Source organism: Acipenser ruthenus, chromosome 31 (genome assembly GCF_902713425.1).
Source record: "Acipenser ruthenus chromosome 31, fAciRut3.2 maternal haplotype, whole genome shotgun sequence".
NCBI classification, from domain to species: domain Eukaryota; kingdom Metazoa; phylum Chordata; class Actinopteri; order Acipenseriformes; family Acipenseridae; genus Acipenser; species Acipenser ruthenus.
The window spans coordinates 5568756-5588563 of NC_081219.1; the positions used below are offsets into that span (position 1 = coordinate 5568756).

Here is a 19808-nt window from a genome sequence, read left to right on the forward strand (position 1 = left end):
TGGTATGTCTGTGGTGTGACTGGCCCATTTTAGTACATCTACCTCTTAGTACTCACACTCAAGTACTCTGATCACTTTTTCTAGGATGGCCAGAAACTGTCTTTGGTTATAACGCAGCCTTTTTAATTGGTGTAGCTGTTCTTGTTATCCAAAGTCAGCCTGACTCTAGACAACCTTCGGAGGAACTTCAAGAATACCTCAGAGCCATTTAGACTGACTGTAAAAACAAGCCATAACAATAACAGCTTCAATAGATTTGAAAATATCAAATATTGCTAGTAAATGATTACTACAGTTTTAATTTACATCTTATTATTCAGAATTCTCCATAAAATATTTCCAGCTATGTTTTTGATTGGTGCCAGTTGGTTGACAATATAATATTATCTATTCACCCATCAGAGTAGTTACAGAAATAATGTTCAAAATATAGCCTGTAAAGAATGATTTATATTTTTATTTTGGCAGCAAAATAGGGAACATTTTTATGCTTTCAGATTCAGTGGTGACCGGAGTTTGTAACTGAATACCCACTCAATAATGACTAATGTTGCCTCGACACAAAAAAAACTATTGGCCATTTTAGCAAAGATGGCTGCAGGGGTGACATCAGACCAGAGAAATGACACACAAGGAGGAATGGCGGTGCAAAACTGAGATGCTATGGCGCTCGGTGTTTTTATAGGAGGCTGTGTGGTCCAGTGGTTAAAGAACCGGCCTTATATCCAGGAGGTTCCCCAGTTCAAATCCCACCTCAGCCACTGACTCATTGTGTCTCCCTTTTGGGTGAGACGTAGTTGTAAGTGACTCTGCAGCTGATGCATAGTTCACACACCCTAGTCTTGTATCTTGTAAAGCGTTTTGTGATGGTGCTCCACTATGAAAGGCGCTAAATAAAGATTATTATTATATTTTATTAAACAAACAAAAAAAAGATTTCTACAAAACAAAAAAAAAACACTTTCAAAACAAAAGGTACGTTGGCCAAAAGAACAAACAAATAACAACTAAAAAGAAAAACAAGTAAGCAATTGTTTACTTTTTATTTTATTTACCTCCTCTCTCTCTCGACTACCATTCTCCACTCTGAACACACTCCCCGTCCAGCAAAACTGCAGATCTTTTATAGTCTAGCTGAGGGGTTAACTAGCTATTAATTATCTTCTTACCCCTCGGCCATAGTCTGCATGGGTTTATGAAGTCTGCGTGACTGTCAGCTAGTAAAAAAATGAGTAGCTGACAGTCACACATCCTCATGAGGTATTTAAAAATAAACAATAACATGGAGGACGGCACCTTGCTCGTCCTGCCACACAATAATAAAACACAAATAATACATTGGCTTTTCACCATCATATATACATAAAAAAAATATATAATAATAATAATAATAATAATAATAATAATAATAATAATAATAATAAACAAATATATTCAAAGGGGCGGGACACTCTGCCACAGCCATTCATGCTATTTTTGGAGAGAAGTATTTTATAAATTTTTCTGGTTGAAAAAAAAATGTGCAGACTTGAGTGATTTCAAAAGCAGTCCTTTTAATTTCCATCAGCAGCAGATGAGGATCAAAGTGTGTTGAAATGGGAGTCTGTCAGGATTGCAGGCTGGCAGTCCTCTCTCCACCTCACTTACCTATGTGCTAGTGCATCAACCTGCCAGAACTCCACTCCTCCTGTCTGATTTATTAACAATCAATTAAACAAAAAGACTAACAAAACCACCTGAACCTACTTGACCCCTACACATTAGGAACTAGTCACACAGGCCCTTTGGGGCCGACCTCAATCACACAACAGTCAATAAGTTGCATTTAACAAAAGGATCGTCAATCATGAGGGGATCCTGAGACAGTATTATAGAGGGACACCAAGACCTGCTGAATATATGGCTACTAGCTTGAGATCTAAGCAATGGGTTTGCCACAGATTCTTAGAAGACATACAGTACTGTGACTTCCATTGCCGTTTATTTCATTAGAACTTTTCTTTTAAGTTCACATAGACTGGAACAGAGATTTGATACTGGTAACAACTCCAAGGAAACAGTTTGTATTTAAGGTGTATTGACAGGCTACAGTGTTTATGTATCCTAAGCATGTAAAGCTGTAAAAAAAAGTGAATTACAGCTGTCTAGTAAAGGAACACAAACCTTATAAAAGTTTACTGCATAATGTCATTCAAGTTTATTAAAGCATAGGGAAAGCACATTACAGCACAGAGAAGTATGGTAAACCTTCTAAGACAATTCAGTGGTACTCCACTGGCAATGTAATGCTTCTGAACTTGGGGGAAATTGTACCAGGTATAATGGTATAAGTCATATAAGTTACAGATGCACTTGGTAATCCATTGCAGTGCAGTGGTACCATATCCAAACCTGTCTGCGACCGTATCAGGACAACTAATATTTGTTCCAAATATATTGTGTTGCCAATGTTCTGTTCTGCTAATGGGATTTTTGTACGGTAATACACAGATATTATGGTATCCCAATAGTATTTTCTGAACTTTTCTATAAGAAAAAGCATAGTACTTATTTGTGATATTGATTTTTAACACTAGAACGACCATGACCGGTCATTTTGACCAACGTATTAAAAACAACATAAATATTATAATGAAAGGACAAACATTTGAATATAAGCCGTAGTTTTATTCAGGAACGTCATATAAAGCATCTACACAACCAAAACATTGTAAATAAACAGACATTTGAACAGAAATGTGTTTATATACAGACATATTACATAACGAGCATCCTCAAAAAACTGGTAAAAAATGAAATAAACAAATATTTGAAAATAAATTTGTATATATACAGGTATATCATGTACATGCAAAACTAAGACTGAAACGATGTAAGTATCATTTTTTAAATAAATGGGTTTATATTGCCTACATAACAAAGCGCAACTGAAGCTATGCATTTATATACAGACATCCTATAATCGAAATTACATGAATAAATAAACATTTGAACAAAATGGGCTTCATTTACTATTGTTTACAAAGTGCTGGCACAAATCACACAGATTCTGCGCTTTTCAAAATATGTAGGGCACTTACCGCATTGTCCGTCAGAATCTTGTTTGGTAAAATCTGCAGTAATTCCAAACACTCTTTTCTGTCCTGCTTCTTCAGCGATCCATTTGCAATGTGTATTGGGGTATGTGACAGGTAGCTGAGTGGGTGATAGGGAAATAAAAGAAACCAGTCTCGATTTTCACTATACTGCTGCCCGGCTTTATTTGGGCCACAAATAGAAATAATAATGGAGCCGGGATACACAACGATGTGTAACCCGGCAACCACAAAGCAAAAGGAACAGGGGGAAAAAGAACTTCACAAAAAAAGAACCAAATTAACAACGAGGACGGAAATAACAAAACCAAAACAATCGTCCGTCTTTCCTCCTTCTCCTGAGGTAAAACAGGGCGGGACCAGCGTAGCACTTCTGGGTTCGCTCCTCCCGTCTCGCTCCCGAGCGTCCCGTTAGTGCTCTAATGAGTAAAATAAAAACAAGGGGGTTAACAGGGAACCTCTGTGCCAACCAACCGTCCTTCTTATTTCTTTTCCCCTCTTTATTTGTACTCTGTTTGAGTTGCCACTGTTTTCTCTCTTTCTCTCTCTCTGTCTCTCACCGTACCTTGCCAGAAGGAACAGAACTCCGGGCCACACCCCCTTTTGTACGCTCCGTCCCGCTCCCATTGGGCAGCGTGGGCAACCGCCGTTGACCAATGCGCGATTGCCACAGCGCTCCCCGTCTGGGTTGGTGACGTTGCGCACCGTGGACCCGCCCCCCTTCCAAGATGGCCGGCTTCCACCTCTCCTGGGGATGTCTGCTCCTCCTCCCCAGCACCGTCACCGGTCGGAAGGGAGATCTAAAACAAGAATTCACTCTCTCTTTGTCACAGGTAACAATGAATTTCTTAGAAAAACGTGTGACTTATAGTAACCAGTGCAGACAGACAGCCTGGCACCATCTATCAGGAGCTCATTGAAACAATAGAAATGTCAACAGACAGCTCACTTGAGGAATGCAGACTGATGAAATCAAACTTCAATATGGCTGCAAGTCCCAACTGATAAACACAAATAATACTGCAACATTTAATTGTTATAATATGTAATCGGTCAATTTGACTGAGCCTGGTCGGAATAGGTATGACAATATTTTATCTCCCTAATTTTTGCAGTTACGCGATTCTTTCTTTGTCAGGGTAATTAGTACATATATTTAAGAAAAGTCAGGAAAGCACAGCTCCATATCTTAAACACACGCACAGCAACTTAAATTTAAATTCCAAAAACGGTCAAAATGACTGCCTTGGTCATGCCAGTGTTAAATGTTTGATGATACTGAATTTGGTAAGGTGATTATAAAGGCAACCTGGATGTTAGGTTGCCTAGCCAAAAGTGTAGAATACATGTACAATGAGAAACATGTTAAGATTTTAAAATGTCCCACTTGAAATACTGGCCTGGATTTTCAAAACCACGTAAATGATAACTCCATTATCGGAAATCGGCATATAGTATTGATTTTGGCATTTTCAAGCGGTCGTTATGTTGATTTTATTATTAAATAATCATCCTAATGTGACTTCCAAAATTATGTTGATTTATGAAATAATGTTAATAGCTTTTGTTTGTGTGGGAATTTAAAAGCAAATTTGTGTTGTCATAATTTATCAGAAGTTATTTAGCACTTGGAAAAGGGGGGTTTTAATTAATACAACAGTATATAACTCACCTTAAAAAAGAAATTTAACAGACCGTGGCTGATGATACAGAGAAAAGAGTGTACAGGACCAGAGTTAATTTCTTACAAACAACCTAGATAATTCAATATTTTAACATTTTCTATACTTGTGGTTATGAAGGAGATGTATTCACTTGTTTTAACCATTTGAAACCTTACAGAACGTTTGTGGTATTGCTAAAATTATATAGCTTTATTTGCACAAAGTTTAATGTTACTACCAAGAAATTATCAATGCAACTGTAACCTATTTGAATTCTGCATACGTACATTATATGACAGCTGACATCTACTGTAGAACACAAGAACATAAGAAAGTTTACAAATGAGAGGAGGCCATTCAGCCCATCTTGCTTGTTTGGTTGTTAGTAGCTTATTGATCCCAGAATCTCATCAAGCAGCTTCTTGAAGTATCCCAGGGTGTCAGCTTCAACAACATTACTGGGGAGTTGGTTCCAGACCCTCACAATTCTCTGTGTAAAAAAGTGCCTCCTATTTTCTGTTCTGAATGCCCCTTTATCTAATCTCCAATTGTGACCCCTGGTCCTTGTCTCTTTTTTCAGGTCGAAAAAGTCCCTTGGGTCGACATCGTCAATACCTTTTAAGAATTTTGAATGCTTGAATCAGATCACCGCGTAGTCTTCTTTGTTCAAGACTGAATAGATTCAATTATTTTAGCCTGTCTGCATACGACATGCCTTTTAAACCCGAGATAATTCTGGTTGCTCTTCTTTGCACTCTTTCTAGAGCAGCAATATCCTATTTGTAACGAGGTGACCAGGACTGAACTCAATATTCTAGGTGAGGTCTTACTAATGCATTGTAAAGTTTTAACATTACTTCCCTTGATTTAAATTCAACGCTTCTCACAATATATCCAAGCATCTTGTTGGCCTTTTTTTACAGCTTCCCCACATTGTCTAGATGAAGACATTTCTGAGTCAACATAAACTCCTAGGTCTTTTTCATAGATTCCTTCTTCAATTTCAGTATCTCCCATGTGATATTTATAATGCACATTTTTATTGCCTGCGTGCAATACTTTACACTTTTCTCTATTAAATGTCATTTGCCATGTGTCTGCCCAGTTCTGAATGCTGTCTAGATCATTTTGAATGACCTTTGCTGCTGCATTGGTGTTTGCCTCTCTCCTATTTTTGTGTTGTCTGCAAACTTAACAAGTTTGCTTACTATACCAGAATCTAAATCATGAATGTAGATTAGGAATAGCAGAGGACCTAATACTGATCCCTGTGGTACACCACTGGTTACCACGCTCCATTTTGAGGTTTCTCCTCTAATCAGTACTTTCTGTTTTCTACATGTTAACCACTCCCTAATCCATGTGCATGCATTTCCTTGAATCCCTACTGCGTTCAGTTTGAGAATTAATCTTTTATTTATTATTTATTTCTTAGCAGACGCCCTTATCCAGGGCGACTTACAATTGTTACAAGATATCACATTATACATTATTTCACATTATACTGATATCACATTATTTTACATACAATTACCCATTTATACAGTTGGGTTTTTACTGGAGCAATCTAGGTAAAGTACCTTGCTCAAGGGTACAACAGCAGTGTCCCCCACTGGGGATTGAACCCACAACCCTCCGGTCAAGAGTCCAGAGTCCTAACCACTACTCCACACTGCCCCTCGGCCAGAATATAAAAGCCTCCAGCTGTCCACGCTAAGGCGGAGAGTGTACAGAGGAGAGTACAGGAGAGCGAGTGAGCAAGGAGAGCGAAAAAAGAGAGCGGAAAACAATTGCTATTTTAAAGATACTTGTTTCTGTTTATTTGTTTGTCCATCACGCCTTTTTGTTTGGTGTTTGTTTTGTTCTGTTTAAATCTTTTGGTTTATTTATTTAATAAAACGCTGAGTGCCGTAGCGCTCAATTCCGCCACCATCTATCCATTGTTTTGTCTTTGTTTACTACTCCTTCCTGGTCCATGACGTCACCAGTTACACGCTACTCAGCCACCCTGTCACAGGGACTTTGTCAAAAGTGTGGGGCATGTTGTCTGTATCCTCCTTTGTAAAAACTTAATAATAATAACATATTTGCTATTTATTTGTCTTCGTCTATGATTTTGCCATTTGTATCTCTTAGACATTTAACCTCCTCTTTGAATGTTCTCTTGCTGTTATAATATTGGAAAAACTTTTTGGAACTGGTTTTAGCCCCCTTAGCAATATTGATTTCTATCCCTTTTTGACTTGCATTTGCAGTTCCAGTACTCTTTCTGTGTACTTTGTTTTTGGTCTATTTTATACTCTCTGTAAAGTGCCTTTTTTTGCTAAATATTTTTTTTAATTTATCTATTAAACCATTTTGGCCAGTTTGTTTTAGATTTAGATTTGTCTACTAAGTAAGATTCACCCATCCTCTATGCAAGCAGAGACACCCTCTCCTACATTCCTGAGCTCAAATACCACACCCAAACCCTGAGTTTATACACAGTGCCTATAGAAAGTCTACACCTTGAACTTTTTTCACATTTTGTTGTGTCAGTGCCTCAGAGTTTCATGCATTTAAATGAGGATTTTTTTCCACTTATCTACACACCATACTCCTCAATGTTAAGGGGAAAAAAGCTTTTATTGAGAAAAAAATTATATATTAAATACAAAACTGAAAGATCATAATTGGATAAGTCTCCACTCCCCTGAGTTAATACTTGGTGGAAGCACCTTTGACAGCAATTACACCTGTGAGTCTGTTGGGATAGGTCTCTACCAACTTTGCACACCAAGATTTGTCAATATTTGACCATTCTTCTTTACAAAACTGTTCAAGCTCTGTCAAGTTCCTTGGGAGTGTTGATGGACAGCAATCTTTAAGTCATGCTACAAATTTTCCATTGGATTTAGCTTGGGGCTCTGACTGGGCCATGCAAGGACATTTACCTTTTTGTTCCTTAGCCACTCCAGTGTAAGTTTACAAATGAGAGGAGGCCATTTGACTGTGTGCTTTGGGTCGTTGTCATGTTGAAAGGTAAACTTCTGTCCCAGTTTCAGCTTTCTTGCAGAGGGCAGCAGGTTTTCCTCAAGGACTTCTCTGTACTTTGCTCCATTCATTTTCCCTTCTATTCTGACAAGTGCCCCAGTCCCTGCCGATGAGAAACATCCCCATAACATGATGCTGCCACCACCATGCTTCACAGTAGGGATGGTGTTCTTTGGGTGATGCGCTGTGTTGGGTTTGCTCCAAGCATAACGCTTTGCATTTAGGCCAAAAAATTCCATTTTAGTTTCTTCAGACCACAAAACATTTTGCCACATGGCTACAGAATCTCCTGAGTGTTTTTTTGCATACTTCAAATGGGATTCAAGGTGGGCTTCCTTCTTGCCACCCTACCATACAGGCCAGATTTGTGGAGTGCTTGGGATATTGTTGTCACATGCACACTTTGACCAGTCTTCGCATAAAAGCCTGTGGCTCTTGCAAAGTTGCCATTGGCCTCTTGATAGCCTCACTGATCAGTTTCCTTCTTGCTCGGTCATCCTGTTTGGAGGGACGGCCTAATCTAGGCAGGGTCTTGATGGTGCCATACACCTTTCACTTCTTAATAATCGTCTTGACCGTGTAACGATCACTCTGCACAACTGAGAAGCAGTTGCACTGTCCTCCCTAAGGAGATACTACTGGCCCTATTCCTATAGCTAAATAAGTCAGCAAGAGTGACAGACAGCAAAAGCAGGGACGTCAGAGGTGTCAATTTCACGAACAACCGGTTTATTATTCTGAACAATAATGTCAACAAATGAAAAAATGAACAACTGAATTAAATGAATAATGATAAGACAGGAATTCAAATAATTGCAGGTAACAGGTAAGACATAAAGCTGGTACAGATAAGTATGTAGGGACAAGCAGAAGACTAAACAGTATCACCAAATAGAAATGAATGTAGTGTCCGGAGGGTCTCCAATAAACCCACACTCACAAACACAACACACACAGATAAAGACCAAGGATAAATAAATAGATGCAGATGAAAAACAGTGACTTGTGGAAACAATGACATTTAACAGTCTCTATGGCAATGATGGGAAAATGACAGGTAGGCCCAACAAGTCCAGTAATAGCAGGGTAATTGAAATCCATACAAAGTAACAAAATAACAAAAAATACAGGAAACAAAGTATCAAATTAAAGTAGAAAAAATCCAAACAAAAAAGAAATGATCTCACCCACAAATAAGGCAGTCCAGCAAAGTGTCCCGAAATGATGGTGATTGTAGAAGGTTGAAAACATTGAGTACGTTGAAATTGTTGAGACTGTCCAGTAGTGTTGAGTTGAATGGTGAACAGTCGTTTGGAAAAAATCAGGAGGATCAGGAAAAAATGGAGGCTGTCACACATAAAACAACAAACACTAAACAGACCTAGAAAAACAGCTAAACTTAAACAAGTAACAGTGAAAACAAAAATAGCAGTTTAGACAAAGCGCAGCAACAAAAGAAAATGAACAGATGCCCTGGAATTATCTAAGGATGGTAATGGATTCACTGAAATTTAAGTAGAGAAAATGCTGTAGTTAAATGGATTCCTCCGAGAAATGGATTCCTCTGAGAAAGGGAGTCCTCCTCAGGCCTGATTAGCCAGCTTTAATACAAGTGCTGGCTACTAAGGAGCTCTGAGATTGGAGGGGTGGAAATCTGAATGAGCCAATGGGGAGAGAGGATGAACAGAGGGTGGTTGCAAGGAACTATGGGAAATGAAGGTTTAACCTGGCCAGGCTACTGACCCTAATTAAAGGGACAGGTGGGTGAGACTTACACCCACATTATGTAGCATGGGAATTGCTACATATTCCCCCCCCCACACACACACACACACACTGGAGGTGCAAGGGATGAACGCCATAGTAGCGTTTTAAATTAACAATATTGACGGTATCCTGTTTGAAATAATCTGGCTCCCCCCACTTGACTTTGTAGTTGTTGGGTCCAAGTCTCTTGGTTACAAGAGCTGGCCCAAACCATTTAGGGGCAAGTTTTGCAGAAAACTTTCCGGAGGCATCAGATAAGGGGTGAGATCTTATCCAGACTAACTCACCTTCTTCATACTGACAGTGTGCTCTCCGGGCATTGTAATTCCGAGCTTGCTGTTTCTGAGCTTTGGCAACGTGATCCCTCACCTCTTCGGCAATCTGCTGCTGGCGATCTAGCAGTTGGTAGTGATCGGTTGATGGAGCAGGAGCAACAGCGATTAATTGGTCCAATGGGCCTCTGATGGTCCTTCCGAGCGCTAGTACTGCAGGAGAGAAGCTAGTGGTTTCATGTTTGGTGGTGTTGAGGGCGAAACGAAACTCGGGTAGCCACTGATCCCACAGCTGATGTTTTTCCCGACGAAAGATGCAACCATGGTCTTTAAGGTGCGGTTCACGCATTCTGTCAGGTTGGTCTGTGGGTGGAAGCTGGTGGTGAGTTTTTGTACGACTCCCCAGGTCTTGCACACCTCTGCGAGTAGCTGGCTCGTGAACTGAGGTCCACGGTCTGAAAGAATGTGTTGCAGTGTTCCCCATCGAGTGAATGTTTCCTGCGTCAAAATGTTCACAATCTTGGTGGTCTTACTGTCCCACAATGGAAACAGCTCAACCCACTTTGTGAAGTAATCAACAATGACCAGGATGCAAGTGTTACCTTTTTTACTTCTTGGGAAAGGTCCCATTAGGTCCAGACCCAGCATCTCTCCGGGCTCCTTCACAGTAGTGGACTGGAGTTGACCTGCAGGTTTGGTATTGGACGGTTTGTACTTCTGGCAGGTTTGACACTCCTTTATGTGGCGCCATGTATTTTTACGGATGGAGGGCCACCATGCAACCTCCAACATGCGCAACAAGGTCTTCATCCTGCCCCGGTGACCTCCCAAAGGGTTGTCATGGTAGTGGTGGAGGAAGGAATCCGTCAGCTGTTCCAGAATAACCAGCTGGTATCGGAATCCTTGTTTAGGAATGGGCACCCGGCGATACACAAGTCCCTGCTGTTGGATGAAGGAGATGCGGTTATCATTGGCAGTATTGGAAGCAATGTCATTGATGATGTCAGAGATAGCTGGGTCTTTGGACTGAGCAGCCGCAATCTGGTCCATGGTGGTGGGAAGATCCATGCTACTCGCAGGGGCATTGCTAGCACACACTGATGCAGAAGGAGTTGAAGGTGGTACAAGTGGAGCTCTGGAGAGTGCATCAGGTACAAGATTCAGACTACCTTTCCTGTAAATAACGGTAAAAGTGAATTGTTGTAGGCGAAGAGTCCAGCGGGTCAGTCTGGAAGAGGTTTTTGGGTTATTGAATGCCCAGGAGAGTGCAGCGTGGTCAGTGACAACCTCAAACTCCATCCCCTCCAGATAATGCCGCCATTTTTCTACTGCCCACACGACAACGAGACACTCCTTTTCAGATGTGGAGTAGTTTTTTTCGGCAGAGTTCAGTAATTTGGAGGTGTAGGCTATTACCTTCTCATCATCTCCTTCTAGCTGAGTCAGAACCGCTCCTAGTCCTACATCGCTGGCATCAGTAAAGACTCGGAACGTCTTGTTGATGTTCGGGTGAGCGAGGACTGGAGGGACTGATCAAAGCTTCTTGGAGGAGTTTGAAACTCTTCTGGCTCACCCGGACATCAACAAGACGTTCCGAGTCTTTACTGATGCCAGCGATGTGCTCCAAGGGATATTCAAGGCCTTTGATATTTTTTTATACCCATCCCCTGATCTGTGTCTTTCAACAACTTTGTCCCGGAGTTCTTTTGAAAGCGCCTTGGTGCTCATGGTTGAGTCTTTGCTTTGAAATGCACTACCCAGCAAAGGGAACCTACAGGAACTGCTGAATTTATCCTGAAATCATGTGAATCACTACAATTTAACACAGGTGGAGGCCACTTAACTTGGTGTGTGATTTTGAAGGCGATTGGTTACACCTGAGCCAATTTAGTATTGCTATTACAAGGGGGGTGGACACTTATCCAAAATTACAAAATTCCTTACAATAAGCCATGTTTCAGCTCTTTTACATAGACTTGACATGGGCCTGCATATTTTGAACATATAAATTGAACAAAATATGTTTCTTGATGATTCTGTTTCTTCTTTTGTAACATGTTTTTGGACTTTGTAGTCTTATTTTTATAACCCACAGTATAGTTTGTTTTAATTTCACTTCAGTCCTTGAGCTACTGCTAGGTGCATGTGACCATGAGGTAGTGTGTGTAACTCCTCTGAGATATGGCATCTCTGCTTGCCTACCTCTCTCACTCCACTGATCAAGGGCGGCTCCAAAAATAATTACCGGGGGGGAGCTTAGCCTCTGGATAGTGAAGCCAAGGAGAACATTTTGGGTTAATAACCCAGAGCAACCTCATTTTTGCTTTTGTAGCAGTTGTTCTCTGAAGTTATTGTCATGAGTGAGCTATAATATAAATATTCATTGCTAATGTAGCTATATTGTGTTGAGTGTTTTATATGAGAAATAACTTTAATCAACACATGCTAAGCTATGCCACACAAGGAACAACGAGAAATAAAAAGACAGCATTTGTTTTACATAAATTATATTATCTTACAAAATTAAATGAATAACAAAACACATGTGGTGTGTTAGTGCTACCTTCATTCTGTCCCTTTGGAAGAAAAACACTGTCCAAAGTTCTTTGCTTCTTGAGATGCAATGTACTACTACGGCTACACTTTAAAAAAAAAAAAAAAGAAAAAGAAAAAAAAGAAAAAAGTATTACTAAAATAGCTTTGCCTGATTTGCATACATAGCGTATTCCTTCGAATTTAAGACACAATCTTCTCAAAATGGCCTGTGTCTTAAATTTGAGTATAGTGATGCGTGTATTAAAAGGCATGACCGCCTGATCTCGAATCATCCACGATATACAGGCAGCCATTTTCAAAGAAGCGAGAGTCATTGTCTGGGAGATGTCAATTGATAAAGAGGATGCCTCCAGCTCAGAGGAGGATGACTAGGAGAGATTTGTTGTTGTTACAGCCATGTTCATTTACCAATATATAATATGCTTTACCAATATGCCTAATAGTGTGTAAAATTGAATTGCAAATAATGTAGTATTTCTTTGTATAAATGGCTCTTATATGCGTAATAGAGGTTGTATCTTTGTAAATGCATCTTTATTTGAGGATTAATTTTTTCCTCAAATTGAGGGTGGAAAATTTGGGCTGCATCTTAAATTCGAAGGCACCTTAAATTAGAAGGAATACAGCCATTAAAAATGGCTATCTATCACTGTTACACATCATAAAATAAAAAGTGTTTCATTAAGTACAATGCATTACACACATGTTGGTTACAAATATGATTAGCTACTTAAACAAAATGTAAATTAATATATAAAAAACACCAGAACTTGAACCTGATAAAATCAAACTGATAAAATGAAACTGGTTTATATGAATGCTTAGCGCTGTGTCTGGTTAATATATATTTATCTACATCCCAAAGACGTTACTTTCTGGACGCCCTCGCACAATTTGAATGTGAAGTGTAATTTGGAGTGCTCTCTCTCATTGGTTACTAGTGATTTACAATTGGTACAAATTACCAGAGAGAGAAAAGAAGACTGGTCTCTGTCTTGCTAGCCTGTAATTATAACTAACAATAACTCTGTGCAGTGACAGTGCAGATTAGGCACAAACAAGTTTATTATACAATTGTCACCTGGATTGGCCAGCTACCTTGTGACAGAAATACAATGAGTTCTGGTGATAAATCTTCCTCCCGACCTGTGAGGGCGCTAAAGAACGGGAGGAGAAGTATCTGGAAGGGCTGGCCTGACAGTTCGTTTCCGGGACCGGAAAGTGGGTCAGCCTGGAAGGAAGCGAGACTCTGTTGTAAGACCGTATTGATTTGACAGGTAAACAAGGGGCAGCTGCAAGTAATAAGGCAGCTGCAACCGTTTACCTAGATATCATGCGGGATTACATATAGGGGCCAGGGTAACGCTGTTCTTTTCCTTCGTTTGGGTTAAGCCAAGGACCGAGAAGGACGTAATCCCTGTATTACTCTGCAAAGAGTTGTGTGTGTGTGGGTTTGTGTTTGTTCGTCTCTGTAAACTAACTGTCTGTGTCTTTTGAAATCACTAGACAGCTAAACGCACATCCGGAGCTGTCGCCTTGGGCCAGCACAAGCCGGATCACCACTTCACGAACTGTCACGGAATAAAGTATATTCACGCACCACCATCACGACTGCACGCACCCGAGACGGGTGACCGTGTTTTTGTTTCCTTTATCAGGACTGCAACCTGTGTTCTTCAGCCCCGAGCTTTACACATCGTTGTGTATTGCCGGGGCTTATTATTTGTGGTCACTAGACCAGGAGGGAAAATAAAAGCTTATTTTCTGGATTACAGTTGTCTGCCCGTCATTCCTGCACCGCATCACTGCTACACCTGTTCCCCCTACCACCCACTTTGCCACACGTGGTGTCAGAGTGGGATCATGGACCGCAATGCGCTGGCGGAGCTGCTGCAGGCACTGGAGAGCAGACGGGACGCAGAGGAGAGAAGGAGGGAGGAGCGCTATACAGCGCTCATTGAACGGGTAGGACTGGCCGTGGCTGCAGTAGCGACCCCGACGACAATACCGGTGATGTCGCCCCCGAAGGCACGGGCGATGAAGATGTCGGCGGAGGATGACCCGGAGGCGTACTTGGTGGCATTCGAGCGGCTGGCTACCGCGGCGGCTTGGCCGCGGGAGTTCTGGGCCAGCCAGCTGGGACCCTGCCTGATTGGGGAGGCTCAGGCAGCTTACCAGGCTATGAGCGACCAGCACGCCACCGAGTATGACCTAGTCAAGCAGGCTATCCTCCGCCGGCTCAATATTACTACCGAGACCCACCGGGCGCGGTTTCGGGAATACCGGAGAGCCCCGGAGACACGCCCCAGGGTGGTTGCGGAGAGGTTGTGCGACCACATGGTGCATTGGCTGACCCCCGGGAAGAAGACCGCCCAGCAGATGGGGGAAGCCATTGTGGTAGAACAGTTCTGCCATGTGGTCGGCGCCGAAACCCAGGCGTGGATACGGCGCCACAACCCCGACACCCTGGAGGAGGCGGTCAAATTGGCCGAAGATTTTGAGGATTCCCTGACCTCTGCCCGGATTGGGATCCTGTCCGCCCCTGCCCTTCGAAGCAGCCGCGCTCTCTCTCCCTCTCCTCCAACATCATCACCACCACCCCCCTCGTTCCAGGGACCCAGACCTCCCAGAGCACCGACCCCATTGGGCCCCCTTGCCTCCCCCCCATGGAGACCAAGGTTGGCCCCCAGCTGGGGTAGAGGTGCTGCCCCTGCCCCGTTGCCATACCAGCAGCGGGACAGATTTCTAACCCATGCCCCCTCTGTCCCTCCTATCTGTTTTAGGTGCCACCAGCCGGGACATCTGGCCAGGTCATGCCCCGCTGCCATGGAGTGTGACGTGGCCGCGTGCAATTGGGCACCTGAGACTGGTAAGCGGGGGGAAAATGGTCGGGAGGGGCCTTGTCTGATTAATGTGGTGTTAGGGAATGTGAAAACCCACGCGTTAGTGGACACAGGGTGTGAGCAAACCTTGATTAGGACAGCTCTCCTGGGCGGTGTGTCGTGGCGGCCACGAGGTCAGGTGGCCATCTCCTGTATCCATGGAGACACGGCGGCATACCCCACATTAAAAGTATATTTATCGGTAGGACCGATAAAACGTCACCTTGTAGTCGGGGTGGCGGAAAGGTTGCCACACCCAGTTATTCTGGGCCGAGACTGGCCAAAATTCAAAGAATTGATGAAAGAAATGGCAGTCTCAGCCACACACGTAAACGTGGCAGAAAAAAAAAAAAAGGAACGAATTGGTGATGTGTTTCCTTTTCACACTGAAATGTTTTCCCCTCTTTTCCGTCCTAGAAAAACGAATAAGGAGAGACGGACCGCAAAATGGGAGGGAGCGTTGTTGAGACAAGGCTGGGGTCTGGTGGGAGAGTGCTGCAATGGTAACAAACGCCAGTCGAAGGGAGTGGGAACGCAGTGTGACCGAGAGAGCGAGGTTACTGGACCGACTAGAGCAGATGTTATTCCAGCCCCTCTCAATGTACCGGACCCGTGGTACTCAAGCGCGGACCTAGTGTGGGGCCAACAAAACGACCCGTCACTGGTGCACGCTTGGGGACAGGTCCGGTCCATTGAAGGTAAGGATGTTGACGGCGCTGGGGCGCTAGTATATCCACATTTCAGTATCAAGGGGCAATTACTGTATAGGGTAAACCTAGCCGCGGGCACAGGACAGCCTGTAACACAATTATTGGTTCCCCCGTCTTGTCGGCTGGAGGTCATGAGGCTGGCGCATGATATCCCTTTTGCGGGGCACCTCGGAGCCGAGAAGACGAGGGAGCGAATATTGGCTCGATTCTATTGGGTAGGTCTTCATACTGATGTGTCGAAATATGTAGCCACCTGCCCAGACTGCCAGCGAGTAGCGCCGGGTCGAGTGCGCCCCGCCCCTTTGGTCCCACTGCCGATTATTTCCACTCCTTTCGAGCGCATTGCAATGGACATAGTCGGCCCTTTGCTACCTTCTGACTCCGGGTATACGCACATTTTAGTAGTGGTGGATTATGCAACGCGATACCCGGAGGCAGTTCCATTGAGGTCCACTAGTGCCGCTGCAATAGCCACCGAGTTAGCCCAGATTATGGCCAGAGTAGGGATCCCCAAGGAGATTTTGACCGATCACGGAACTAATTTTTTGTCCAATACGTTACAGCAGGTGTACAAAATATTAAAAATACGTCCCATCAGGACGTCCGTTTATCATCCACAATCGGACGGTCTGGTGGAACGTTTTAATCAGACCTTAAAGTCGATGCTGAGGCGATTTGTGACACAAGAGCAGAAACATTGGGCATCACTTCTCCCCTACCTCCTTTTTGCAGTGAGAGAGGTGCCGCAGAGTTCAACTGGGTTCTCCCCCTTTGAGCTCCTGTACGGCCGGCAGCCTCGCGGCATTCTCGACCTTGCTGAGAGAGGGGTGGGAGGAGCACAAAGGCTCGTCTAAAAATGTAGTGAAGTATGTGCTCCTACTCAGAGATCGCCTGGATTTGGTCGGTCGTTTGGCCCAAGACAACCTCAGATCGGCTCAGCACCGACAAGAGCAGCATTATAACAAAAATGCACGGATTCGAACCTTTCGACCAGGGGACAAGGTAATGCTGCTACTTCCCTCATCAGAGTCAAAACTGTGTGCTAAATGGCAGGGGCCGTATGAGGTGATTCGGGCTATAGGGAAAGTAAATTATGAAATTAGACAGCCCGATCGCCGGAATGAACGTGAAATCTACCACATTAATTTGTTGAAGCCCTGGCAGGCAAGAGAGGTCTTATTTATAGCCCCAGGCAATATGGAGGATGATTTAGGTCCCTGTCCAGAGACCCCGAGCACAAGAACGATTTCAATGGGGGAACAATTAGTTCCGGATCAGCAAAGAGAGCTGCGTAAGCTTATTGAGGAGTTCAGCGATGTTTTTTCTGATGTGCCCGGCAGGACGAACTTAGTTGAATATGACATTATCTCTCCCCCAGGTGTCACAGTGCGAGAGAGACCGTACCGGATCCCGGAAAGTCGACGAAGTGGCGTTCGCAAAGAGGTACGGGATATGCTCGAGCTTGGAGTGATTGAACCTTCCAGGAGCGAGTGGTGCAGTCCTATTGTAATAGTGGCTAAGAAGGACGGCACCAACCGCTTCTGCGTAGATTTCAGAAAGGTGAATGCTATTGCCAAGTTCGATGCGTATCCCATGCCTCGGGTCGACGAACTTTTAGACAGACTGGGAAAAGCGAGGTTTATTTCCACTCTGGACCTGACGAAGGGATACTGGCAAATCCCTCTAACCCGCAGCTCCAGAGAGAAAACCGCATTTTCAACACCAGAGGGGCTGTTCCACTTTAAAACCATGCCGTTTGGGCTACATGGTGCGCCCGCTGCCTTTCAGAGACTGATGGACCAGGTTTTACGCCCACATCATGAATATGCAGCAGCGTATATTGATGACGTGGTGATTTACAGCTCCACCTGGCGAGAGCATTTGGCTAGGGTTGCAGCCGTTCTTCAGTCTCTAAGGGCAGCCCGGCTGACAGCTAACTTGAGAAAATGTGCGTTTGCCAAAACAGAGACTCAATATTTGGGATTTGTAATGGGAAATGGAAGGGTGAAACCTGTGGTCACCAAAATCCAGGCTTTGGTTGATGCAGCGATCCCCAAAACCAAGACTCAGGTGAGGTCACTACTGGGCTTAGCCGGTTATTACCGCCGCTTCATCCCCGAGTACGCCACAGTGGTTAACCCGTTAGTCGACCTCACCAAAAAGAGTGCTCCAAATTTAATTAAATGGTCAGCTGAGTGTCAGGGGGCGTTTGATACGATTAAGCGTAAACTTTGCCAGGCCCCCACTCTTATTACCCCAGATTTCACCAAGAGATTCATCCTCCACACCGACGCCTCGGATGTAGGTTTGGGTGCAGTCTTGTCCCAAAAAGTAGCTGGAGTAGAACACCCGATATTGTACCTGAGCAAAAAAATGTTACCTCGGGAGCGTAACTACTCCGTAGTCGAAAAAGAGTGTTTGGCCATTAAATGGGCTACTCACTCTTTACGATACTACCTGCTGGGACACTCATTTGATCTTGTCACAGACCACGCCCCACTCCAGTGGTTAAGCACCATGAAGGACAGCAATGCCCGGATAACTCGGTGGTATCTGGCATTGCAGCCCTTCATGTACCATATGATACACCGTGCGGGGAAAGACCACCAAAATGCTGATTATTTTTCCCGGGAGGGGGGAGCAATGGGAAAGGTAGATTTAGCCGAGTGTTCCTTCGGCTCCACTCTGAGCGGTGGGATATGTGACAGAAATACAATGAGTTCTGGTGATAAATCTTCCTCCCGACCTGTGAGGGCGCTAAAGAACGGGAGGAGAAGTATCTGGAAGGGCTGGCCTGACAGTTCGTTTCCGGGACCGGAAAGTGGGTCAGCCTGGAAGGAAGCGAGACTCTGTTGTAAGACCGTATTGATTTGACAGGTAAACAAGGGGCAGCTGCAAGTAATAAGGCAGCTGCAACCGTTTACCTAGATATCATGCGGGATTACATATAGGGGCCAGGGTAACGCTGTTCTTTTCCTTCGTTTGGGTTAAGCCAAGGACCGAGAAGGACGTAATCCCTGTATTACTCTGCAAAGAGTTGTGTGTGTGTGGGTTTGTGTTTGTTCGTCTCTGTAAACTAACTGTCTGTGTCTTTTGAAATCACTAGACAGCTAAACGCACATCCGGAGCTGTCGCCTTGGGCCAGCACAAGCCGGATCACCACTTCACGAACTGTCACGGAATAAAGTATATTCACGCACCACCATCACGACTGCACGCACCCGAGACGGGTGACCGTGTTTTTGTTTCCTTTATCAGGACTGCAACCTGTGTTCTTCAGCCCCGAGCTTTACACATCGTTGTGTATTGCCGGGGCTTATTATTTGTGGTCACTAGACCAGGAGGGAAAATAAAAGCTTATTTTCTGGATTACAGTTGTCTGCCCGTCATTCCTGCACCGCATCACTGCTACACCTGTTCCCCCTACCACCCACTTTGCCACATACCTACACAATCCACTCAGTGGTTTAACCCCCCCAAGCCTTATGGTAAAACCGCCTGCTTCTTTCAGTGTCCCGCAGCCTCCGCTCTCCGGTGCGGCTCGGGTTTCAGTTATGCTTTGCTGTTCCCTCACTATCACTCACAGGGTTGCCCAGACTTTCCCAGCTAAACCCCCAACGTCCCACTCAGGTATGTAAATAATGCTTTATGGTGGCTTCCTTTCTCTGCTGGGCTTGATTGCCCCTTTTCTCGTTCCAGACACTGACATGCCTGTTCTGTTTACTCCAGGGGTTACGAACCCAGCTCCTGCTGTCGTTTCTTCAACAAGACCCGTCTGACCACTCAGAGAGAGAGAAAGACGCAACACACCCTCACCCAACCTCTCTAT

The 19808-nt window shown here is 43.8% G+C and overlaps 1 protein-coding gene across 2 annotated transcripts; it reads left to right on the plus strand.

Annotated features, from left to right (window-relative positions):
* Positions 1 to 14275: 14275 nt before the first annotated feature.
* LOC131702907 (zinc finger and SCAN domain-containing protein 29-like) lies at positions 14276 to 19348 on the plus strand. Of its 2 annotated transcripts, none has more exons than XM_059005445.1 (2): positions 14276 to 15256; positions 19086 to 19348. In XM_059005445.1, the coding sequence occupies exons 1-2, from the start codon at positions 14401 to 14403 to the stop codon at positions 19091 to 19093; spliced, it is 864 nt and encodes a 287-aa protein (XP_058861428.1). In that variant the 5' UTR covers positions 14276 to 14400; the 3' UTR covers positions 19094 to 19348. The 2 variants fall into 2 exon arrangements, with proteins under 2 accessions (XP_058861428.1, XP_058861427.1); XM_059005444.1 differs by lacking the exon at positions 19086 to 19348 and adding an exon at positions 15687 to 15783.
* The last annotated feature ends 460 nt before the right edge of the window (positions 19349 to 19808 follow it).